General features: G+C 39.4%; 1 protein-coding gene across 7 annotated transcripts in view; it reads left to right on the forward strand.

Moving 5' to 3' along the window:
• Window positions 1–18,701, forward strand: part of LOC140633280 (coiled-coil domain-containing protein 7-like) — a 356,022-nt gene that overhangs the window by 29,223 nt on the left and 308,098 nt on the right. For all 7 annotated transcript variants that reach the window (XM_072825599.1, XM_072825602.1, XM_072825600.1 and 4 more), the window contains exons 5-6: window positions 5,597–5,658; window positions 6,931–6,987. In XM_072825599.1, the coding sequence (XP_072681700.1) occupies window positions 5,597–5,658; window positions 6,931–6,987 (119 nt within the window). The remainder of the gene's footprint in view (window positions 1–5,596; window positions 5,659–6,930; window positions 6,988–18,701) is intronic.

An 18,701-nucleotide genomic window follows, 5' to 3' on the forward strand; every position in this document is an offset into this window, starting at 1 on the left:
TCATTTGCAAATATCTTCTCCCATTCCATCAGTTGCCTTTTAGTTTTGTTGATCGTTTCCTTTGCTGTGCAGAAGCTTTGTATTTTGATGTAGTCCCAATAGTTTATTTTTTTATTTTTTAGAGATTTTATTTATTTATTTGAGAGAGAGAGAGAGAGAGAACAAGTGAGAGGAGGAGCAGAGGCAGAAGGAGAAGCAGGCCAGATCTCAGGACCCTGAGATCATGACCTGAGCTGAAGGCAGGTGCCTGATTGAGCCACCCAGGTGCCCCTAGTTTATTATTATTTTTTGTTTCCCTTGCCTCAGGAGACATATCTAAGAAGTTCCTATGGCCAATGTCAGAGACATTATTACTGCCTATACTCTCTTCTGAGATTTTTATGGTTTCAGGTCTCATAAAAGCCTTTAATCCATTTTGAATTTATTTTGTGTTTGCTGCAAGAAAGTTGTCCAGTTTCAATTTTTTGCTTGTTACTGTCCAGTTTTCCTGGCACCATTTGTTGAAGAGACTTTTTCCCATTAGATGTTCTTTCCTGCTTTGTTGAAGATTGTTGACCATGTAACTGTGGGTTCATTTCTGGGTTTTCTATTCTTTTCTATTGATCTACATGTCTACTTTTGTGCCAGCATCTTATTTTGGTTACTTTAGCTTTGAGATATAACTTGATGTGTGAATTGTGGTATCTCCACCTTTTATTTTCTTTTTCAAAATTTCTTTGGAAATTCAGGATTATGTGGTTCCATATAAATTTTAGGATTTTTTTGTTCTGACTATGTGAAAAATGCTATTAGTATTTTTAGGGATTGTATTAGATAGGTAGAATGCTTTGGATTGTATAGCTACTTTAGCAATATTTGTTGTTCCAATCTATAGCCATGGAATGTCTTTCTATTTCTTTGTGTTGTTTTCAATTTCTTTTATTAGTGTTTCACAGTTTTCAGAGTATTGGTCTTTCACCTCTTTGGTTAGGTTTATTCCTAGGTATCATTATTTTTGGTGCAATTATGAATGGTATTGTTTTATTAATTTCCCTTTATGCTGTTTCATTATTAGGCTATAGAAGTGTAACAGATTTCTGCACAGTGATTTTGTTTCCTGTGAGTTTACTGAACTCATTTATCAGCTCTAGCAGTTTTTTGGTGGAGTCTTTAGGGTTTTCTATTTAGAGTGTCATGTCATCTGCAAATAGTGAAAATTTTAGTTCTTCCTTACCAATTTTGATGCTGTTTATTTCTTTTTGTTGTCTTACTGCTGTGGCAGCTAGGTCTTCCAGTAGTGTGTTGAATAAAACTGGATGCTGATTGGGGCTGGGACCAGATCCATGGTCAAGGCTAGCCACAGGCCGGAATTGGCCTTGTGACCAGGCTTAGGGTCAGAAGATATGACTGAATTAAGGGTGAGGGTAGATTCAGAGCCAGAGACAGCTTTGGGGCTGGGATTAGGGAGGGAGCCCTGCACAGAGCCAGGGTCAGGGCTGAGGCCAGAGTTAGGGTCAGAGCTGAGGCCAGACCCAAGAACAGAGAGCATCAAGACCCAGGAGGGAGACCAGCTTTGGCCTCAACACTGAAGCAGGGTTGAGGACGGGGCCTGGGGCAGCAGCTGTAGTTACACCCTCCTGTGCCCACTTGTGCTTAGTGAGGTTGGAGGCTTGTCAGAAAGCCTTGCCGCAGAGCTGACAGCGGTATGGGGCACACTCCGGAATGCACCTGCAGATGCTGCAGCATTGCAGAGGCCCCACCAAAGGTCTTGGAGACGGGACAGGCACAGGACCGTTTGCCGTGTGGATGCACAGGTTGTACAGCAAACTGGACTCTGGCTGAAGGCCTTGCACCAATGAGGACCGTGGTACGGGCACTTTGCAGCAGCGCCGAGCTCTGGCCGATAGCCTTGTCACATTGCAGGCATGGGAATGGCTGCTAGCCAGCCAATGTGTACTCACAGGTGCTTCAGTGGCTGAGTCCTGCCTGAAGCCCTTGGTGCACACCCAGCACTTGCGCAGGGGACATGCGCAGGTGCTGAGTTAGTAGCAAGCCATGCTGAAGGCCTTGCAGCACCCCCGCAGTGCTGCGGCTTCCTGTGGCTGCAGCGGCCGCAGTGCTTCTGAAGGCTGTCCCACAGGAGGTGTTGGGCCACCAGCCTGTGTGGATGCCTGGATACTGCAGTGCTGGGCCAGTGTGCAGCGGTGGATGAACGACTTACCGCAAGTCAGCGCAGTGTAGCTGGCTTCTCGCTGCAGTCAGACAGGGGCTTCATGCTGTGTGGGTGCGTCAGGGCTGGGTTGTCCAGAGCTGCGGCAGAAGGCTTGACCCTAATCCGGGCAGAAGTGCTGGAGAGGGCTGGCAGGTGCAGGAGGCACTGGGGGGGTTGGTGGCCAGGACCCTGAATGTAGCAGTGAACCCGGATGAGAGGGGGTCCAGGTCTGGGGCTTCGGTGGGGTGGATGGTGTCATTTTTAGCGTCAAAAACTAGGAGGACAGGGGCATCTGGTTGGCTCAGTTGGTTAAGCATCTGACCTCTGCTTAGGTCATAATCTCAGGGCCCTGGGATCAGTCTTGTCCCGGGCTCCACACTCAGCAGGGGACTCTGCTCCCTTTCCCCTTCTCCCTCAGGCCCCTACCCTTCCACCCCCTCCTCCTGCGTTTTCTCTCTCTCTCTCTCTCTCTCTCTCTCTCTCAAATGAATAAAGCCTTAAACAGACAAACAAAAAGAACTAGAGAGACAGGGTTGATGATGTCTGGATCAAGGTGCAAACTTGAAGACATGAGGTGGAAATCTTGGAGATGCCAGTCCCAGTCCTGAAATGGAGCAAGCTTCAGCATCAGGTCTTCATTCTCAGAGACAGACTGAAGTTTCAATATAATTTATTTCTGCTCTAATCTTTATTATTTCCTTCTTTCTACTGGTTTTGGGTTTTGTTGTTCTTTTTCTAGCTCCTGTAGATGCAAGGTTAAATTGTTCATTTGAGATTTTTTGGTGGTTGTTGAGGTAGGCTTTTGTTGCTATATACTTGCCCCCCCTTATAACTGTTTTCACAGTATCCCAAAGGTCTTGGATATTGTGCTATAGAGTTTGTTCTGAAAGTGTTCTGGTTGATTTTTGGGGTGTTTAGGATGATTTGATTGTTATCTAGTTGTAGTCATGGGACCAAGTGAGCCTAGGGGTCCTCCTACTCTGCTGTCATCTTCCAACCTCTTCTAGCATAATTCTTAAGGGCCTCAGGATTTTCAGAATGGTAAATGAGCATTGGTTTAGCTTAAAGTCACCATATGCATTAGCCCCCAACCAGAGAATCAGCCTGTTGTTTGAAGCTTTGAAGCCAGGCATTGACTTCTGTCCAGCTATGAAAGTCCTAGGTGGCATTGTCTTTGAATAAAAGACTGTTTTGTCTGCATTAAAAAATCTATCATTTAGTGTAGCCACCTTCATTAATTCTCTTAGCTAGATCTGGATAAGTTGCCACAGCTTCTGCATTAGCACTTGCTGCTTCACCCTGTGCTTCTATGTTATGGAGATGGCTTCTTTTCCTCAAACCTCATGAACCAACCTCTGCTAGCTTCAGACTTTTCTTCTGCAGCTTCCTAACCTCTCTCAGCACTCATAGAAGTGAAGAATTAGGACTTTGCTCTGAATTATGCTTTGGCTTAAGTGAATAACACAACTGGTTTGATCTATCCAGATCAGTAGAAGTTTCTCCATATCAGCAATAAAACTATTTTGCATTCTTATCATTTGTATTCACTGGAGTAGTGCTTTTAATTTCCTTCAAGAACTTTTCCTTTGCATTCATTATTTGGGTAACTGGTGCAAGAGGCCTGGCTTTCAGCCTATGTTTTTTTTTTTTTTTTAAAGATTTTATTTATTCATGAGAGAGAGAGAGAGAGAGAGAGAGAGAGAGAGAGAGAGAGAGAGAAGTTGAGACACAGGCAGAGGGAGAAGGCTCCATGCAGGGAGCCTGACGTGGGACTTGATCCCAGGTCTCCAGGATTGCGCCCTGGGCCGAAGGCGATGCTAAACGGCTGAGCCACCTGGGCTGCCCGCCTGTGTTGGTTTTTGATGTGCCTTCCTCACTAAGCTTAATCATTTCTAGTTTTGATTTAAAGTGAGATATGTGAGACTCCTTGTTTAGCTTGAACACTGAGAGGTAATTGTAAAGTTATTAACTGGCCTAATTTCAATATTGTAATGTCTCCAGGAATAGGAAGGCACAAGGAGAGGGAGAGAGATGGGAGGACAGGCTACTTGGTGGAATAGGTAGAGCATACATGACAGTTATTGTTAAGTTTGCTGCCATATATGGGCATGGTTTATGGTACCCCCAAACAATTTTAACCATAACATCAAAGATAGTGATTACAGCAATAACAAATATAATAATAATAATAATAATAATAATAATAATAATAAAGTTTTAAAATATTATGAGAAGTACCAAAATATGATGCAGAGACACAAAGTGAACAGATGCTGTTGGAAAAATGACACCAATAGACTTTTTGTATCTTGGGTTGCCACAAACCAATCTGTAAAAAATATAACCTTTGAAGTGTAGTAAAGTGAAACAATAAAATAATGTACACTTGTACCTTGTAACTTTGTTTATGAATTAGTAATTTATGTGTAAGTCTTCCTGGAAAGACTATTTCCTTAAGATCAGAGCAAGTCACACACATCTACATATTTCTTATCACATGTAAACAGTAAATAAATATGTATAACTTTATGAATTCCTGAATTAAATTAACTCATTTGTTCCCCTATTATTCTACTATATTTGGTATAGTAATCTATCAGAATAAAAGTTTATAGGCATTTTTTGCATTAAATATAAAATCCTTTTATAATGTTAAAATAGAAAGTAATTGGGAGGGACTACTGTGTATTATGCACTTATGTCATATCTCCATCTGTCAATGACTAGACGAAAATAATGAAAGGAGTGGCACTTTAATTGGCTCCAATAGGTGCTGCATGACTAGATCCTTGGTTCAGAGGCTCAGATAGACTCACTTGAGCTATTGTGAGGCAAAAAATTAGTTTCAGAAATTAGTTTCAAAAAATATTAAATAGTAGCATCTGAAATTTAAGTGTTTGATGTGTACAGGTATTTTCCTAGTAACTTTACATGTATTGGATCCTTACAACGATCTTACAAGATATGTGCTCTAGTACCCCAATTTTATTAAATGAAGTCAGAGAGATAACTTACCCAAAGTCATATACTTAGTAAGTGGGTAAAACAAATTTTGAGCAGTTTGACTCTAGAACTTGTACTCTTAACAATTACACCATTAAAAGAAATCACATGCTTCTACCCAACTTACTTTTGCTATTTTTTTGTTATTAATATTGTTGTTATACCTAATTATATTCATGGGTTATATAGCAATCATAGAATTACATAGTGTGACTTTTATACTTATTTGCTTGCAATTATACTAATTAATGTATCTTAGTGTCTGAATAAAGGTTAAATAATAGTTTAAATTTTATTTTACAAACTATGTATATGTAGAACATATATTCTATTTCTTCAATGTAATTTAAACTCTTATTTTTTGATAATAAATAAATGTTGTACTTATTAAAATTTTAACAGGGATAGTGAAAGTTCACCAGAGGCAGTACAAAGTTATGAAGCTGTACAGCAGTTAATTGAAGGTGATAATATCTTATACATGTTTAGCATTTATTGGGTTTTCTATAGTACATTAACATTTTGAGACTTACGGTTTAAAAATTTTTAGCCATAAAATTATACAGTAGCAAATTTAAAAAGATATTCAATGGCGAGTTTGATATTTTCAATAAAAGTTCTTATGTTTCAGATTTTGGGAGTTGTACAAAACAAATAAACCTTGGTTGTTAGCTACCATAAAATACATAACTTAGGACAAAAGCACATTATGCATCACTTTTTTTTTAAGATTTTATTTATTCATTCATGAAGAGACACAGAGAGAAAGAAAGGCAGAGATACAGGCAGAGGGAGAAGCAGGCTCCATGCAGGGAGCCCGATGCGGAACTTGATCCCGGGACTCCAGGATCATGCCCTGGACCAAAGGCAGGAGCTAAACCGCTGAGCCACCCAGGGATCCCCTATGCATCACTTTAATATATAGCGAGACACATGATAAAAGTTATGTATAATTTGCAGTGAGTCCACAGATAGCCAATTTGGTCAACCCAAGGAAGTTGGGAAGATTTTATACAACCTTAGTGGATGAATAGGATTTAGTCAAGTGAAGAAGGGAGATATCTGGTATTTTACAAAGAAGATATAGCTGAACAAACAGCATGAAGAGGGAATTACAAGTAGAATGGTATTAGAATTGAAGCTAGTAAGTAGGGATGAGGTAAGAAGAGAGAGCCTCAGCAGAGGGATTAGATTGTGTGCTAAGGAACTTTTTTTTTTTATTTTTCCCCATATATCATAGAGAATCACTGAAGACTTTTTTTGTAGGGAAGGGGCATTGTTGGATTCAATTGTAGACAGATTATTCTGGCCATTTGTAGAAGCTAGATTTGGGGACTAGGAATGGAAGCACTTATCACACCTGTGTGATAAGTGCTTTTATTAGAGTGCAAATAAGAAGAAAAGGGGCAGATTTGAGAAAATTTACTGGGCAAAACTTGGTGATTGGATATGAAAGGAAGGGAGAGTAAATCATAATAACATTAAGGGGATAAGAGAGGAAAAACAAGTCTTGTTGAGAAAATGATGAGTTCATGTCACTTAGTTGCTCTATACATTAATTCAGATGTTACCATTTGTTGTGTGATTGGGAGGATCTCCAGTGTTGGCAGCTCTATTATTTTTTTTAGAATTTTCTTTCTCTTGAATGAGTTATTTAGAAAAAGAAAACTATGAAATTTAAGCTCAATACACATAATTGATATTTGAAACATATGACAAACTTACTATTATTTCAGAATTCATAAAAACCCACTCAACTGAAGAATTTATAGATGTTTCTGCAACTGATCCACGTAAGTTTTTATTTGTCTAAGCATTATTGATGTTAATAACTTCTGTTGAGTGCATTAATTTATATAATCTTATTTAAAGTTATTATTATGGTAGTAACATAGATTCCCTGGAGTTTGGAGATAAACAGTTGAGCTGGCTAGCAAGTAAGTACTGAAATTCTTAGCTAGAGCTACATGCTACATAAAACAGATTAATTTTTGAGGAATACCTTGCTATCACTTGGATTGGAAGATTTTTAGTTTTGATTAGAGTATGCTACAGAAATGTTTCATAGGTGCTAGGCCTTTGAGATGAATAGTGATAGATTTAAGAGGTCATTTGTAGGTTTTGTTTCTATGAATTATAGATGATCTTATGTGCATTAATTCCTTGAAAACAGCTGAGTACCTGTCAGCGCATAAATATAAAAAGCTACTAGAACTAGTATGCTAAACTTCTGACTATTTATCAATGTAAAGGAGAAATTACCTTGCTTATGCCTTAGTCCTGGAAAGAATTTTGAAGCAATCATGTAATGTATGCTACAGAATACAATTCAGAGGGATCCCTGGGTGGCTCAGCAGTTTTGGGCCTGACTTTGGCCCAGGGCATGATCCTGGAGTCCCGGGATCAAGTCCCACGTCGGACTGCCTGTGTGAAGCCTGCTTCTCCCGCTGCCTGTGTCTCTGCTTCTCTCTCTCTCTCTCTCTCTTTCTCTCTGTGTCTCTCATGAATAAATAAATAAAATCTTAAAAAAAAAAGAATACAATTCAGAAGTGGAAAATAAGATTTGGTTGGAAATGATTGATGGGAATCCTGTCTTCTTTCAACCTCAGCTTTAAACTCTAATGTTGCCATATTTAAAGCCAAGGGCAGCTTGATGCCACAGCACACCCAAGTTCTGTAGATACCTTTGATCCAAGAGAATCCTGAATGACTAGTTGGATAGAAAGAAATCTAGAGCTGCAGAGTGGATAGTGAAAGTTTCTTTCTACTTCAAGGGAAACCCTCTGCACATCTGTGGAGCTCTCTATCTGTGTAGCTGTCTTCTCTAATACTGTATACTTTGTGAATTCTAGCTGCTTTGGGCTTCCAAAACTCTAAACTTTGTCTCTGCACTCCAGGAGAATAGCAGACTCTGTTTAGATCCCCCTCCTTATGCTGTGGCCTAGAAACCTCAGGAAGGAAGACGGGCTTATCAAAGGGCTCTGTCTGTTCCTTTGTTTTCCTTCTGTCAGAGATGACTGCCTTGCACCTTTTCTTTGACAATGTCTGAATATTGCTTTTTCACATATTTTTGTCCAGATTTTAATTGGCTTATGGTGAAAGAATAATTTTAGTCCCTGGTGCTCCACCATGGACAAAACCAGGGGTCTTTATGCCCACATATAGGCTGATGGAACATAACCTCCTACCAAACCCAAGAGAATAAAATAGTAGAAATATTAGTGATGATTTAAAAATGTTCTTTCTTTTTGTCTGTCACTTTGTCTCTTTCTTCATTCACTCATTTAATTGAGGTATATTTGACATACATTACATTAATTTCAAGTGTATGATATTTGTATATATTGCAAAATGATCATCACAATAAGTCTAGTTAACATCTATCACACCTACAAGAATTTTTTTCTTGTGATGAGAACTTTTAAGATCTACTCTTTTAGCAACTTTCAGATATGCAATACAGCATTATTAACTATAGATGCTGTACATTACATTCCACAACTTATTTATAACAGGGAGTTTATACCTTTTGACCACCTTCACCCATTTTGCCCACCCCACTTCGACCCCCACCTCTGGGAGCTGCTGATCTGTTCTCTGTATCCATGAACTATTTTCTTCCATGGCAGCTGCCTCAGTCCCTGGGCTCCTTTGGTATACATCTACTGATTCATTATTTTTCAGTTTTACTTGTATACACTCTTTTTCTGTCAAAATTATCCTTTTTCATCTTCTCCAGACAAACTTTACTCTCTTCTCCTCCCCTTCTCTAAATTCTATTTTATGCCTTAGTTTCATCAATAAGACAAAAGCTACCTTTGTATTACACTCTGTTTTTATACTACTGTATAATTTTGATGCTGCTTCATTTCATAATTAATGGAATTAATTTTTTACAGCAGTTTTAGGTTTATACAAAAATTGAGCAGAAAGTACAGAGTTCCCATATACCCATTCTCTGCCTCCTACTCCCTACACAAAGTTTTATTAACATTTCGGATTAATGTGCTACATATGTTAAAATTGATGGACCAATATTGATGCAATATTATTAACTAAAGTCCATAGTTTACATAGTTTTCAATCTTTGTGCTGTAGAGTTCTATAGCTTTTGACAAATGTATAATGTCATGTATCCACCATTATAGTATCAACAGAAGAGTTTCATTGTCTTGAATCTCATGTTCTACCAATTTATTATAGGCCCTCCTATGTAGGACCATCCATCTGAGTACTTGGCAATCATTGATCTTTTCAATATCTCTGTTGTATTGCCTTTCCAAAAATGTCATATATTTGGACTCCTACAGTCTTTTACTTAATAATATGTATTTAAGTTCCCTGCTTAATGATTTTTGTGGTTTTATCACTCATTTCTTTTTATTACTAAATAACAATCCACTGTGTAGATGTATCATAGTTTGTTTATCTATTGAAGGACATCTTGGTTACTTCTAAGGTTTTGCAATTACAGAAAAGCTGCTGCAAATTGAGATTTTTCATGTTGACATGTTTTTCCAACTCATTTGGGTAAATACAAGGAGTGCAATTGCTGGATCATATACTAAATGTATGTTTAGTTTTGCAAGAAACTGCCAAACTCTTTTGCAAAGAGTTTCTTTTTTTTTTTTTTTTGGATCATTTTTTTGCATTTCATATTCTACCAACAATGAGAATGAGAATTCCTGTTGCTCTTTATCTTTGTCAACATTTGGTGTTGTCAGAATTTTGGATTTTAGCCATTTTAAAAGTTGTTTAGTGGTATCTCATTGTTTTAATTTGTAATATTTTTAAAATATGTTTTTGCCTTTTTTGGTGAGGTATTCGTTCAGATATTTTACCCATTTTTAATTGCGTTATTTGCTTTTTATTGTTGAGTTTTAAGTGTTCTTTGTATATTGGATACAAGCCCTTTGTCAGATAATTGCAAAGATTTTCTCTTCATCTATAGTTTCTCTTTTCATTCTCTTACTAGTGTCTTTTGTAGAATGGAACTTCTTAATTTTAATGAAGTTGAAATGATCAGTTTTTAACTTTCTTAGGTTGTGCTTTTGGTAGATCTAAAAGTCACCTTCAAACCTAATGAAACCTAGACTTTCTCCTATATTGTCTTCTAGAAGTTTTATATTTTTGCATTTTATATTTAAATCTATGATCCATTTTGAGTTAACTAATTCCCACATCCACTTCCCCTCTGTAAACATCAGTTTGTTCTGTATAGTTAAGGGTCTATTTCTTGTTTTTTTTTTTCTCTCTCTCTCTCCCTCGCCCGTGATTGGTTTGTTTCTTAAATTCCACATATAAGTGAAATCATATTTCTCTGTCAGACTTATTTCACTTAGTATAATACTAACTTCATCCATGTCATTGCAAATGGCTGAGAAATATTACATTGTATATATCTCTATTATCTCTACCTACCTACCCACCTACACATCATCTATCAATTTACCACATCATTTCCATTCATCAGTCAATGAACATTTGGGCCCTTTCCATAATTTCACTATTAGTTGATAATCAGGATGCATGTATCACTTTGAATTAGTATTTTTGTATTCCTTGGGTAAATACCTAGTAATGCAATTGCTGGGTCATAGGGTAGTTCTATTTTTAACTTTCTTTTTTTTTAAGATTTTATTTATTTATTCATGAGAGACACAGAGAGAGAGAGGCAGAGACACAGGCAGAGGGAGAAGCAGGCTCCATGTAAGGAGCCCGATGTGGGATTCGATCCCGGGTCTCCAGGATCACGCCCTGGGCTGAAGGCGGCATTAAACTGCTGAGCCACCCTGGCTGCCCTATTTTTAACTTTCTGAGGAACCTCCACACAGTTTTCCAGAGTGGCTGCACCAGTTTGCATTCCCACCAACAGTGTAAGAGGATTCCCTTTCTCCATATACTCGCCAACATCTGTTGTTTCCTGTGGTGTTCATTTTAGCTGTTCTGACAGGTGTAAGGTGATCTCTCATTGTAGTTTTGATTTGCATTTCCCCAATGATGAGTGATGCTGATTGTTTTTATGTGTCTGTTGCCTGTCTGAATATCTTCTTTGGAAAAATATCTATTCACATCTTCTACCCCCTTGTTAGCTGGATTGTTTTATTTTGGGTGTTGAGTTTTATAAGTTCTTTCTTTTTTTATTTTGGATACTAACCCCTTATCAGATATGTCATTTGCGAATATCTTCTCCCATTTCAAAGATTGCCTTTTAGTTTTGTTAATTGTTTCCTTAACTGTGCAGAAGCTCTTTTTTTTAATAATTTATTTTTTATTGGTGTTCAATTTGCCAACATACAGAATAACACCCAGTGCTCATCCCGTCAAGTGCCCCCCCCAGTGCCTGTCATGCAATCACCCCCACCCCCTGCCCTCCTCCCCTTCCACCACCCCTAGTTCGTTTCCCAGAGTTAGGAGTCTTCCATATTCTGTCTCCCTTTCTGATATTTCCTACCAATTTCTTCTCCCATCCCTTCTATTCCCTTTCACTATTATTTATATTCCCCAAATGAATGAGAACATATAATGTTTGTCCTTCTCTGATTGACTCATTTCACTCAACATAATACCCTCCAGTTCCATCCACATCGAAGCAAATGGTGGGTATTTGTCATTTCTAATGGCTGAGTAATATTCCATTGTATACATAGACCACATCTTCTTTATCCATCCATCTTTCGATGGACACCGAGGCTCCTTCCACAGTTTGGCTATTGTGGACATTGCTGCTAGAAACATCGGGGTGCAGGTGACCCGGCGTTTCACTGCATCTGAATCTTTGGGGTAAATCCCCAGCAGTGCAATTGCTGGGTCGTAGGGCAGATCTATTTTTAACTCTTTGAGGAACCTCCACACAGTTTTCCAGAGTGGCTGCACCAGTTCACAATCCCACCAACAGTGCAAGACGGTTCCCCTTTCTCCACATCCTCTCCAACATTTGTGGTTTCCTGTCTTGTTAATTTTCCCCATTCTCACTGGTGTGAGGTGGTATCTCATTGTGGTTTTGATTTTTATTTCCCTGATGGCAAGTGATGCAGAGCGTTTCCTAATGTGCTTGTTGGCCCTGTTGATGTCTTCCTCTGTGAGATTTCTGCTCATGTCTTTTGCCCATTTCATGATTGGATTGTTTGTTTCTTTGGTGTTGAGTTTAATAAGTTCTTTATAGATCTTGGAAACTAGCCCTTTATCTGATACGTCATTTGCAAATATCTTCTTCCATTCTGTAGGTTGTCTTTTAGTTTTGTAGACTGTATCCTTTGCTGTGCAAAAGCTTCTTATCTTGATGAAATCCCAATAGTTCATTTTTGCTTTTGTTTCTTTTGCCTTCGTGGATGGATCTTACAAGAAGTTACTGTGGCCAAGTTCAAAAAGGGTGTTGCCTGTGTTCTCCTCTAGGATTTTGATGGAATCTTGTCTCACATCTAGATTTTTCATCCATTTTGAGTTTATCTTTGTGTCTGGTGCAAGAAAGTGGTCTAGTTTCATTCTTCTGCATGTGGATGTCCAATTTTCCCAGCACCATTTATTGAAGAGGCTGTCTTTTTTCCAGTGGATAGTCTTTACTCCTTTGTCAAATATTAGTTGACCATAAAGTTGAGGGTCCACTTCTGGATTCTCTATTCTGTTCCATTGATCTATGTGTCTGCTTTTGTGCCAGTACCACACTGTCTTGATGACCACAGCTTTTTAGTACAACCTGAAATCTGGCATTGTGATGCCCCCAGATATGGTTTTCTTTTTTTATAGTCCCCTGGCTATTCAGGGTCTTTTCTGATTCCACACAAATCTTAAAATAATTTGTTCTAACTCTCTGAAGAAAGTCCATTGTATTGATAGGGATTGCATTAAACGTGGAAATTGCCCTGGGTAACATTAATATTTTCACAATATTAATTGTTCCAATCCATGAGCATGGAATATTTTTCCATCTCTTTGTGTCTTCCTCAATTTCTTCCAGAAGTGTTCTGTAGTTTTTAGGGTATAGATCCTTTACCTCTTTGGTTAGGTTTATTCCTAGGTATCTTATGCTTTTGGGTGCAATTGTAATGGGATTGAAATTTCTCTTTCCTCAGTGTCATTGTTAGTGTATAGAAATGCCACTGACTTCTGGGCATTGATTTTGTATCCTGCCACACTGCCAAATTGCTGTATGAGTTCTAGCAATCTTGGGGTGGAGACTTTTGGGTTTTCTATGCAGAGTATCATGTCATCGGCGAAGAGGGAGAGTTTGACTTCTTTGCCAATTTCAATTCCTTTTATTTCATTTTGTTGCCTGATTGCTGAGGCTAGGACTTCCAGGACTATGTTGAATAGCAGTGGTGAGAGTGGACATCCCTGTCTTGTTCCTGATCTTAGGGGAAAGGCTCCCAGTGCTTCCCCATTGAGAATGATATTTGCTGTGGGCTTTTCATAGATGGCTTTTAAAATGTTGAGGAATATTCCCTCTATCCCTACACTCTGAAGAGTTTTGATCAGGAATGGATGCTGTGCTTTGTCAAATGCTTTCTCTGCATCTCTTGAGAGAATCATATAGTTCTTGTTTTTTCTCTTGCTGATATGATGAATCACATTGATTGTTTTACAAGTGTTGAACCAATCCTGCATCCCAGGGATAAATCCTACTTGGTCATGGTGAATAATCTTCTTAATGTACTGTTGGATCCTATTGGATAGTATCTTGTTGAGAATTTTTGCATCTGTGTTCATCAGGGATATTGTTCTTAATTTTCCTTTTTGGTGGAGTCTTTGTCTGGTTTTGGAATTAAGGTGATACTGGCCTCATAGGACGAGTTTGGAAGTATTCCATCTCTTTCTATCTTTCGAACAGCTTTAGTAGAATAGGTATGGTTTCTTCTTTAAACGTTTGATAGAATTCCCCTGGGAAGCCATCTGGCCCTGGACTTTTGTGTCTTGGGAGGTTTTTGATGACTGCTTCAATTTCCTCCCTGGTTATTGGCCTATTCAAGTTTTCTATTTCTTCCAGTTCCAGTTTTGGTAGTTTGTGGCTTTCCAGAAATGTGTCCATTTCTTCTAGATTGCCTAATTTATTGGCGCATAGTTAGTTGTTCATTATATGCTTTTAAAATCGTTTGTATTTCCTTGGTGTTGGTAATGATCTCTCCTTTCTCATTCATGATTTTATTAATTTGAGTCTTCCTTCTCTTCTTTTTAATAAGGCTGGCTAATGGTTTATCTATCTTATTAATTCGTTCAAAGAACCATCTCTCCTGGATTTGTTGATCTGTTCCACAGTTTTTCTGGTCTCTATTTCATTGAGTTCTGCTCGAATCTTTATTAACTCTCTTCTTTTCTGGGTGTAGGATCTATTTGCTGTTTTTTCCTCTAGCTCCTTTAGGTGTAAGTTTAGCTTTGTATTTGAGTTCTTTCCAGTTTTTGGATGGCTGCTTGTATCGCAATGTATTTCCCCCTCAGGACCGCTTTTGCTGTATCCCAAAGATTTTGAATGGTTGTATCTTCATTCTCATTAGTTTCCGTGAATCTTTTTACATATTCCTTAATTTCCTGGTTGACCCTTTCATCTTTTAGCAGGATGGTCCTTAACCTCCACGTGCTTGAAATCCTTCTAAACTTCTTGTTGTGATTTAGTTCTAATTTCAAGGCGTTATGGTCTGAGAATATGCAGGGGACGATCCCAATCTTTTGGTATCAGTTAAAACCTGATTTGTGACCCAGTATGTGGTCTATTCTGGAGAAAGTTCCATGTGCACTTGAGAAGAATGTGTATTTAGTTGTGTTTGGAGGTAAAGTTCTGTAGATATGTGTGAAATCCATCTGGTCCAGTGTATCATTTAAAGGTCTTGTTTCTTTGGAGATGTTGTGCTTAGAAGACCTGTCATTTGTAGAAAGTGCTACATTCAAGTCACCAAGTATAATTGTATTATTATCTAAGTATGTCTTAACTTTGGTTATTAATTGACATATTTGGCAGCTCCCATATTCGGTGCATATATATTGATGATTGTTGATTCCTCTTGTTGGATAGATCCTTTAAGTATGATATAGTGTCCCTCTTCATCTCTCACTACAGTCTTTGAGGTAAATTTTAGTTTATCTGATGTTGATGGCTACCCCTGCTTTCTTTTGAGAACCATTTAAATGGTAAATGGTTCTGCAACCTTTATTTTGTATTGCATCTCATTTAACTGACTTTTAATTTCTGCCTGATTAGATCTAAATTCTGCAGTCATGCAGTCTCTTGAATCCTTTATGCTTTTTTTCTAGAGCCACCAGTAGCTTTATAATAGTGCTTCTGAATTGGCTTTCTGACATTTAATTGTAATCCAGACTTTGTAACTGTGGGAGAGAGGACTGGTTCTGATTCTTTATTTTGAGGTGAAGTTTTCCTTCTAGTCATTTTGCTCAGTGCAGTGTAGCCAAAAACAAGTTGTATTGGGAAAAGGCGCAAAAGACAGAAGAGAAAGAAGAAAAGAAAAAGAAAAGAAAAGAAAGAAAAAGAGAAGAAAAAAGAAAAAAAGGCGGGGGCGAAGCAAACAAATCAAAAAACAAAAAACAAGGGGGAGTATCCTCTGATCCGTATACTGTAAATCCCTTGACTTCCCCTGGAACTTTCCAGTGCTGCTTGGTAAATAATTTGTTTTTCCCCTGTTGGTGTAGCTGGTCTTCTGGGGGAGGGGCCTGCTGTGCTGATTTTCAGGTGTGAGCACTTGGGGGAGCTGCTCAGCCCCCTGCCTGGTGCAGGGCTCAGTGAAAGATGTTTAAGCTGTTTATCCTGTGAGGCCACTGTGAGGCTCAGTGGGGGTTGTTCACCCTGTGAGGCCCCAGGAGGAACAACCACAGTGGCGGCGGCCAGCTCTGGAGCCCTGGAGTCAGCCCCCATAGTAACTACAGAGCTGTCAGTCTGCGGGAGCCTGGATGCTCTGGGGGCGGGGCCGCTGATCTGCTCAATTCGGGGTCGCTGGGCGGCAGGAGTGTACTTGCTGTCCTGTGCCCTCCTGGCTTCTGCCTGTCCCGGGGGGAGCTCTGGATCCTGGGCTTGTCCCGGGTGCCCTGGGGTCCGGGGCCTGCGCCGCTGGATTCCCACTCCCCCGGGGCCGCACAGCCCCCTCTACACGGAGCCTCTGCCGGAGCAGCCTCCAGAGCTGCTCCCGGGTCCAGCCCTCAGCAGGCTGCAGCCCTTTAGGGAGCTGGCGGCGGGGTGTGGAGCCTTCTCCCAGGGGCACAGGTGCTCTGTTAGTGTCCCTGGGAGCCTGAGGGCATCCCCGCCCTCCTGGGATCCTGCTCCAACTCCCTGCCAGCACCTTTCCATCCGGAAAGATTGTTAAAACACCTGCTTCTCCAGGACGGGGCTTTCCTGCCCTGGGGACACTCAGCCTTAGCCCGGCTCCTCGCGGAGCCCCTCCCTCTTGGATGCCTTTTGTTTATTTCTTTTATCCCCCACCCCCGCTGTCTTCCTACCTTGATAGAAGCGTGAACACTTCTCACTGTAGCATTCCACCTGTTCTCTATTTAAATCTTAGGCCAAATTCGTAGGTTTTCAGGATGATTTGAAGGTTATCTAGGTACTTTGGTGGGGACAGGTGACTTGGGGACCCTACTCTTCCACCATCTTGCCCCGCCTCTTTACAAACACAGGGAGGTTAAGGACCATTCTGCTAAAAGATGAAAGGGTCAACCAGGAAATTAGAGATGAATTAAAAAGATTTATGCAATCTAATGAGAATGGAGATACAACCGTTCAAAATCTTTGGGATGCTGCAAAAGCAGTCCTATCGGGGAAATACATCGCAATACAAGCATCCCTCAAAAAATTGGAGAAAAGCTCAAATAGGCAAGCTAACCTTGCACCCAGAGGAACTGGAGAAAGAACAGCAAATAAAATCTACACCCAGCAGAAGAAGAGAGTTAATAAAGATTTGAGCAGAACTCAATGAAATAGAGACTGGAAGAACTTGGGAACACATCAACAAAACCAGGAGTTGGTTCCATGAAAGAATTAATAAGATAGATAAACCATTAGCCAGCCTTATTAAAAACAAAAGAGAAAAGACTCTAATTAATAAAGTCATGAATTAAAAAGGAGAGCTCACAACCAATACCAAGGAAATACAAACAATTTTAAAAACTTTTTATGAGCAGCCATATGCCAATAAATTAGGCAATCTAGAAGAAATGGATGCATTTCTGGAAAACCACAACCTCCAAAACTGGAACAGGAAGAAATAGAAAACGTGAACAGGCCAATAGCCAGGGAGGAAATTGAAGCAGTCATCAAAACCCTCCCAAGACACAAAAGTTCAGGGCCAGATTGCTTCCCAGAGGAATTATATGGAACGTTTAAAGAGGAAACAATACCTATTCTACTAAAGCTGTTCTAAAAGAAAGGGTGGAATACTTCCAAACTCATTCTATGAGGCCAGCATCACCTTAATTCCAAAACCAGTCAAAGACCCCACCAAAAAAGAGAATTATAGACCAATATCCCTGATGAACACAGATGCAAAAATTCTCAACAAGATACTAGCCAATAGGATCCAACAATACATTAAGAAGATTATTCACCATGACCAAATTGGATTTATCCCCAGGATGCAAGGCTCGTTCAAGACTTGTAAAGCAATCAGTGTGATTGATCATATCAGCAAGAGAAAGAACAAGAACCATATGATCCTCTCAATAGATGCAGAGAAAGCTTTTGACCAAATACAGCATCGATTCCTGATCAAAACTCTTCAGAGTGTAGGGATAGAGGGAACATTCCTCAGCATCTTAAAAGCCATCTACGAAAAGCCCACAGCAAATATTAATTGATATATTTGGCAGCTCCCATATTCGGGGGCATATATATTGATGAATGTTAAGTCCTCTTCTTGGATAGATTCTTTAAGTATGATATAGTGTCCCTCTTCATCTCTTACTACATGAGGGAGAAGCATATTCCTTGCTGACTGGGGAACCTGACTCAGTGCTTAATCCCAGGATCCCAAGATCATGACCTGAGCTAAAGGCAGACACAACTGACTGAGCCACCCAGGTGCCCCATATTTTATGTATGTTAGTCTCTCTTGCTTATAAAAAAATTTAAAATTTTATTTTTCTAAAGCTGACTTCTTTCAGTATATATTCTGAATGTTTAAGGAGTATTGACTCTCCTAAAGCAAGCTTCTAGTTTACTTGGTTTCTTTATATACTTATTTTATTTTCTTAAAGATTTTTATTTTGGAGAGAGACAACACGATCAAGCGGAGTAGGCAGAGGGAGAGAGAATCTCAAGAAGACACTCCCCTACCAGCTGCTCAGGGAGCCCGATGTGGGGCTTGATCTCATGACCCATGGGCTCATGTATACTTGACTTACTTGATTCTATTGACATATGTTGCACATTTGTACTTTACCTGTTTTATGATTTTTGCCTGTCTTTCAAATAAAAGTCTAATCTTTTTTTTTGAGGTTTAGCTGATTTCTATCCTGTTTTTTTCTCTCTCAAAATATAATTCATATTTTGGAATTGTGGACTGCTCCCATGTTA

This window comes from Canis lupus, chromosome 5 (assembly GCF_048164855.1).
Source record: "Canis lupus baileyi chromosome 5, mCanLup2.hap1, whole genome shotgun sequence".
Taxonomy (NCBI): Eukaryota; Metazoa; Chordata; class Mammalia; order Carnivora; family Canidae; genus Canis; species Canis lupus.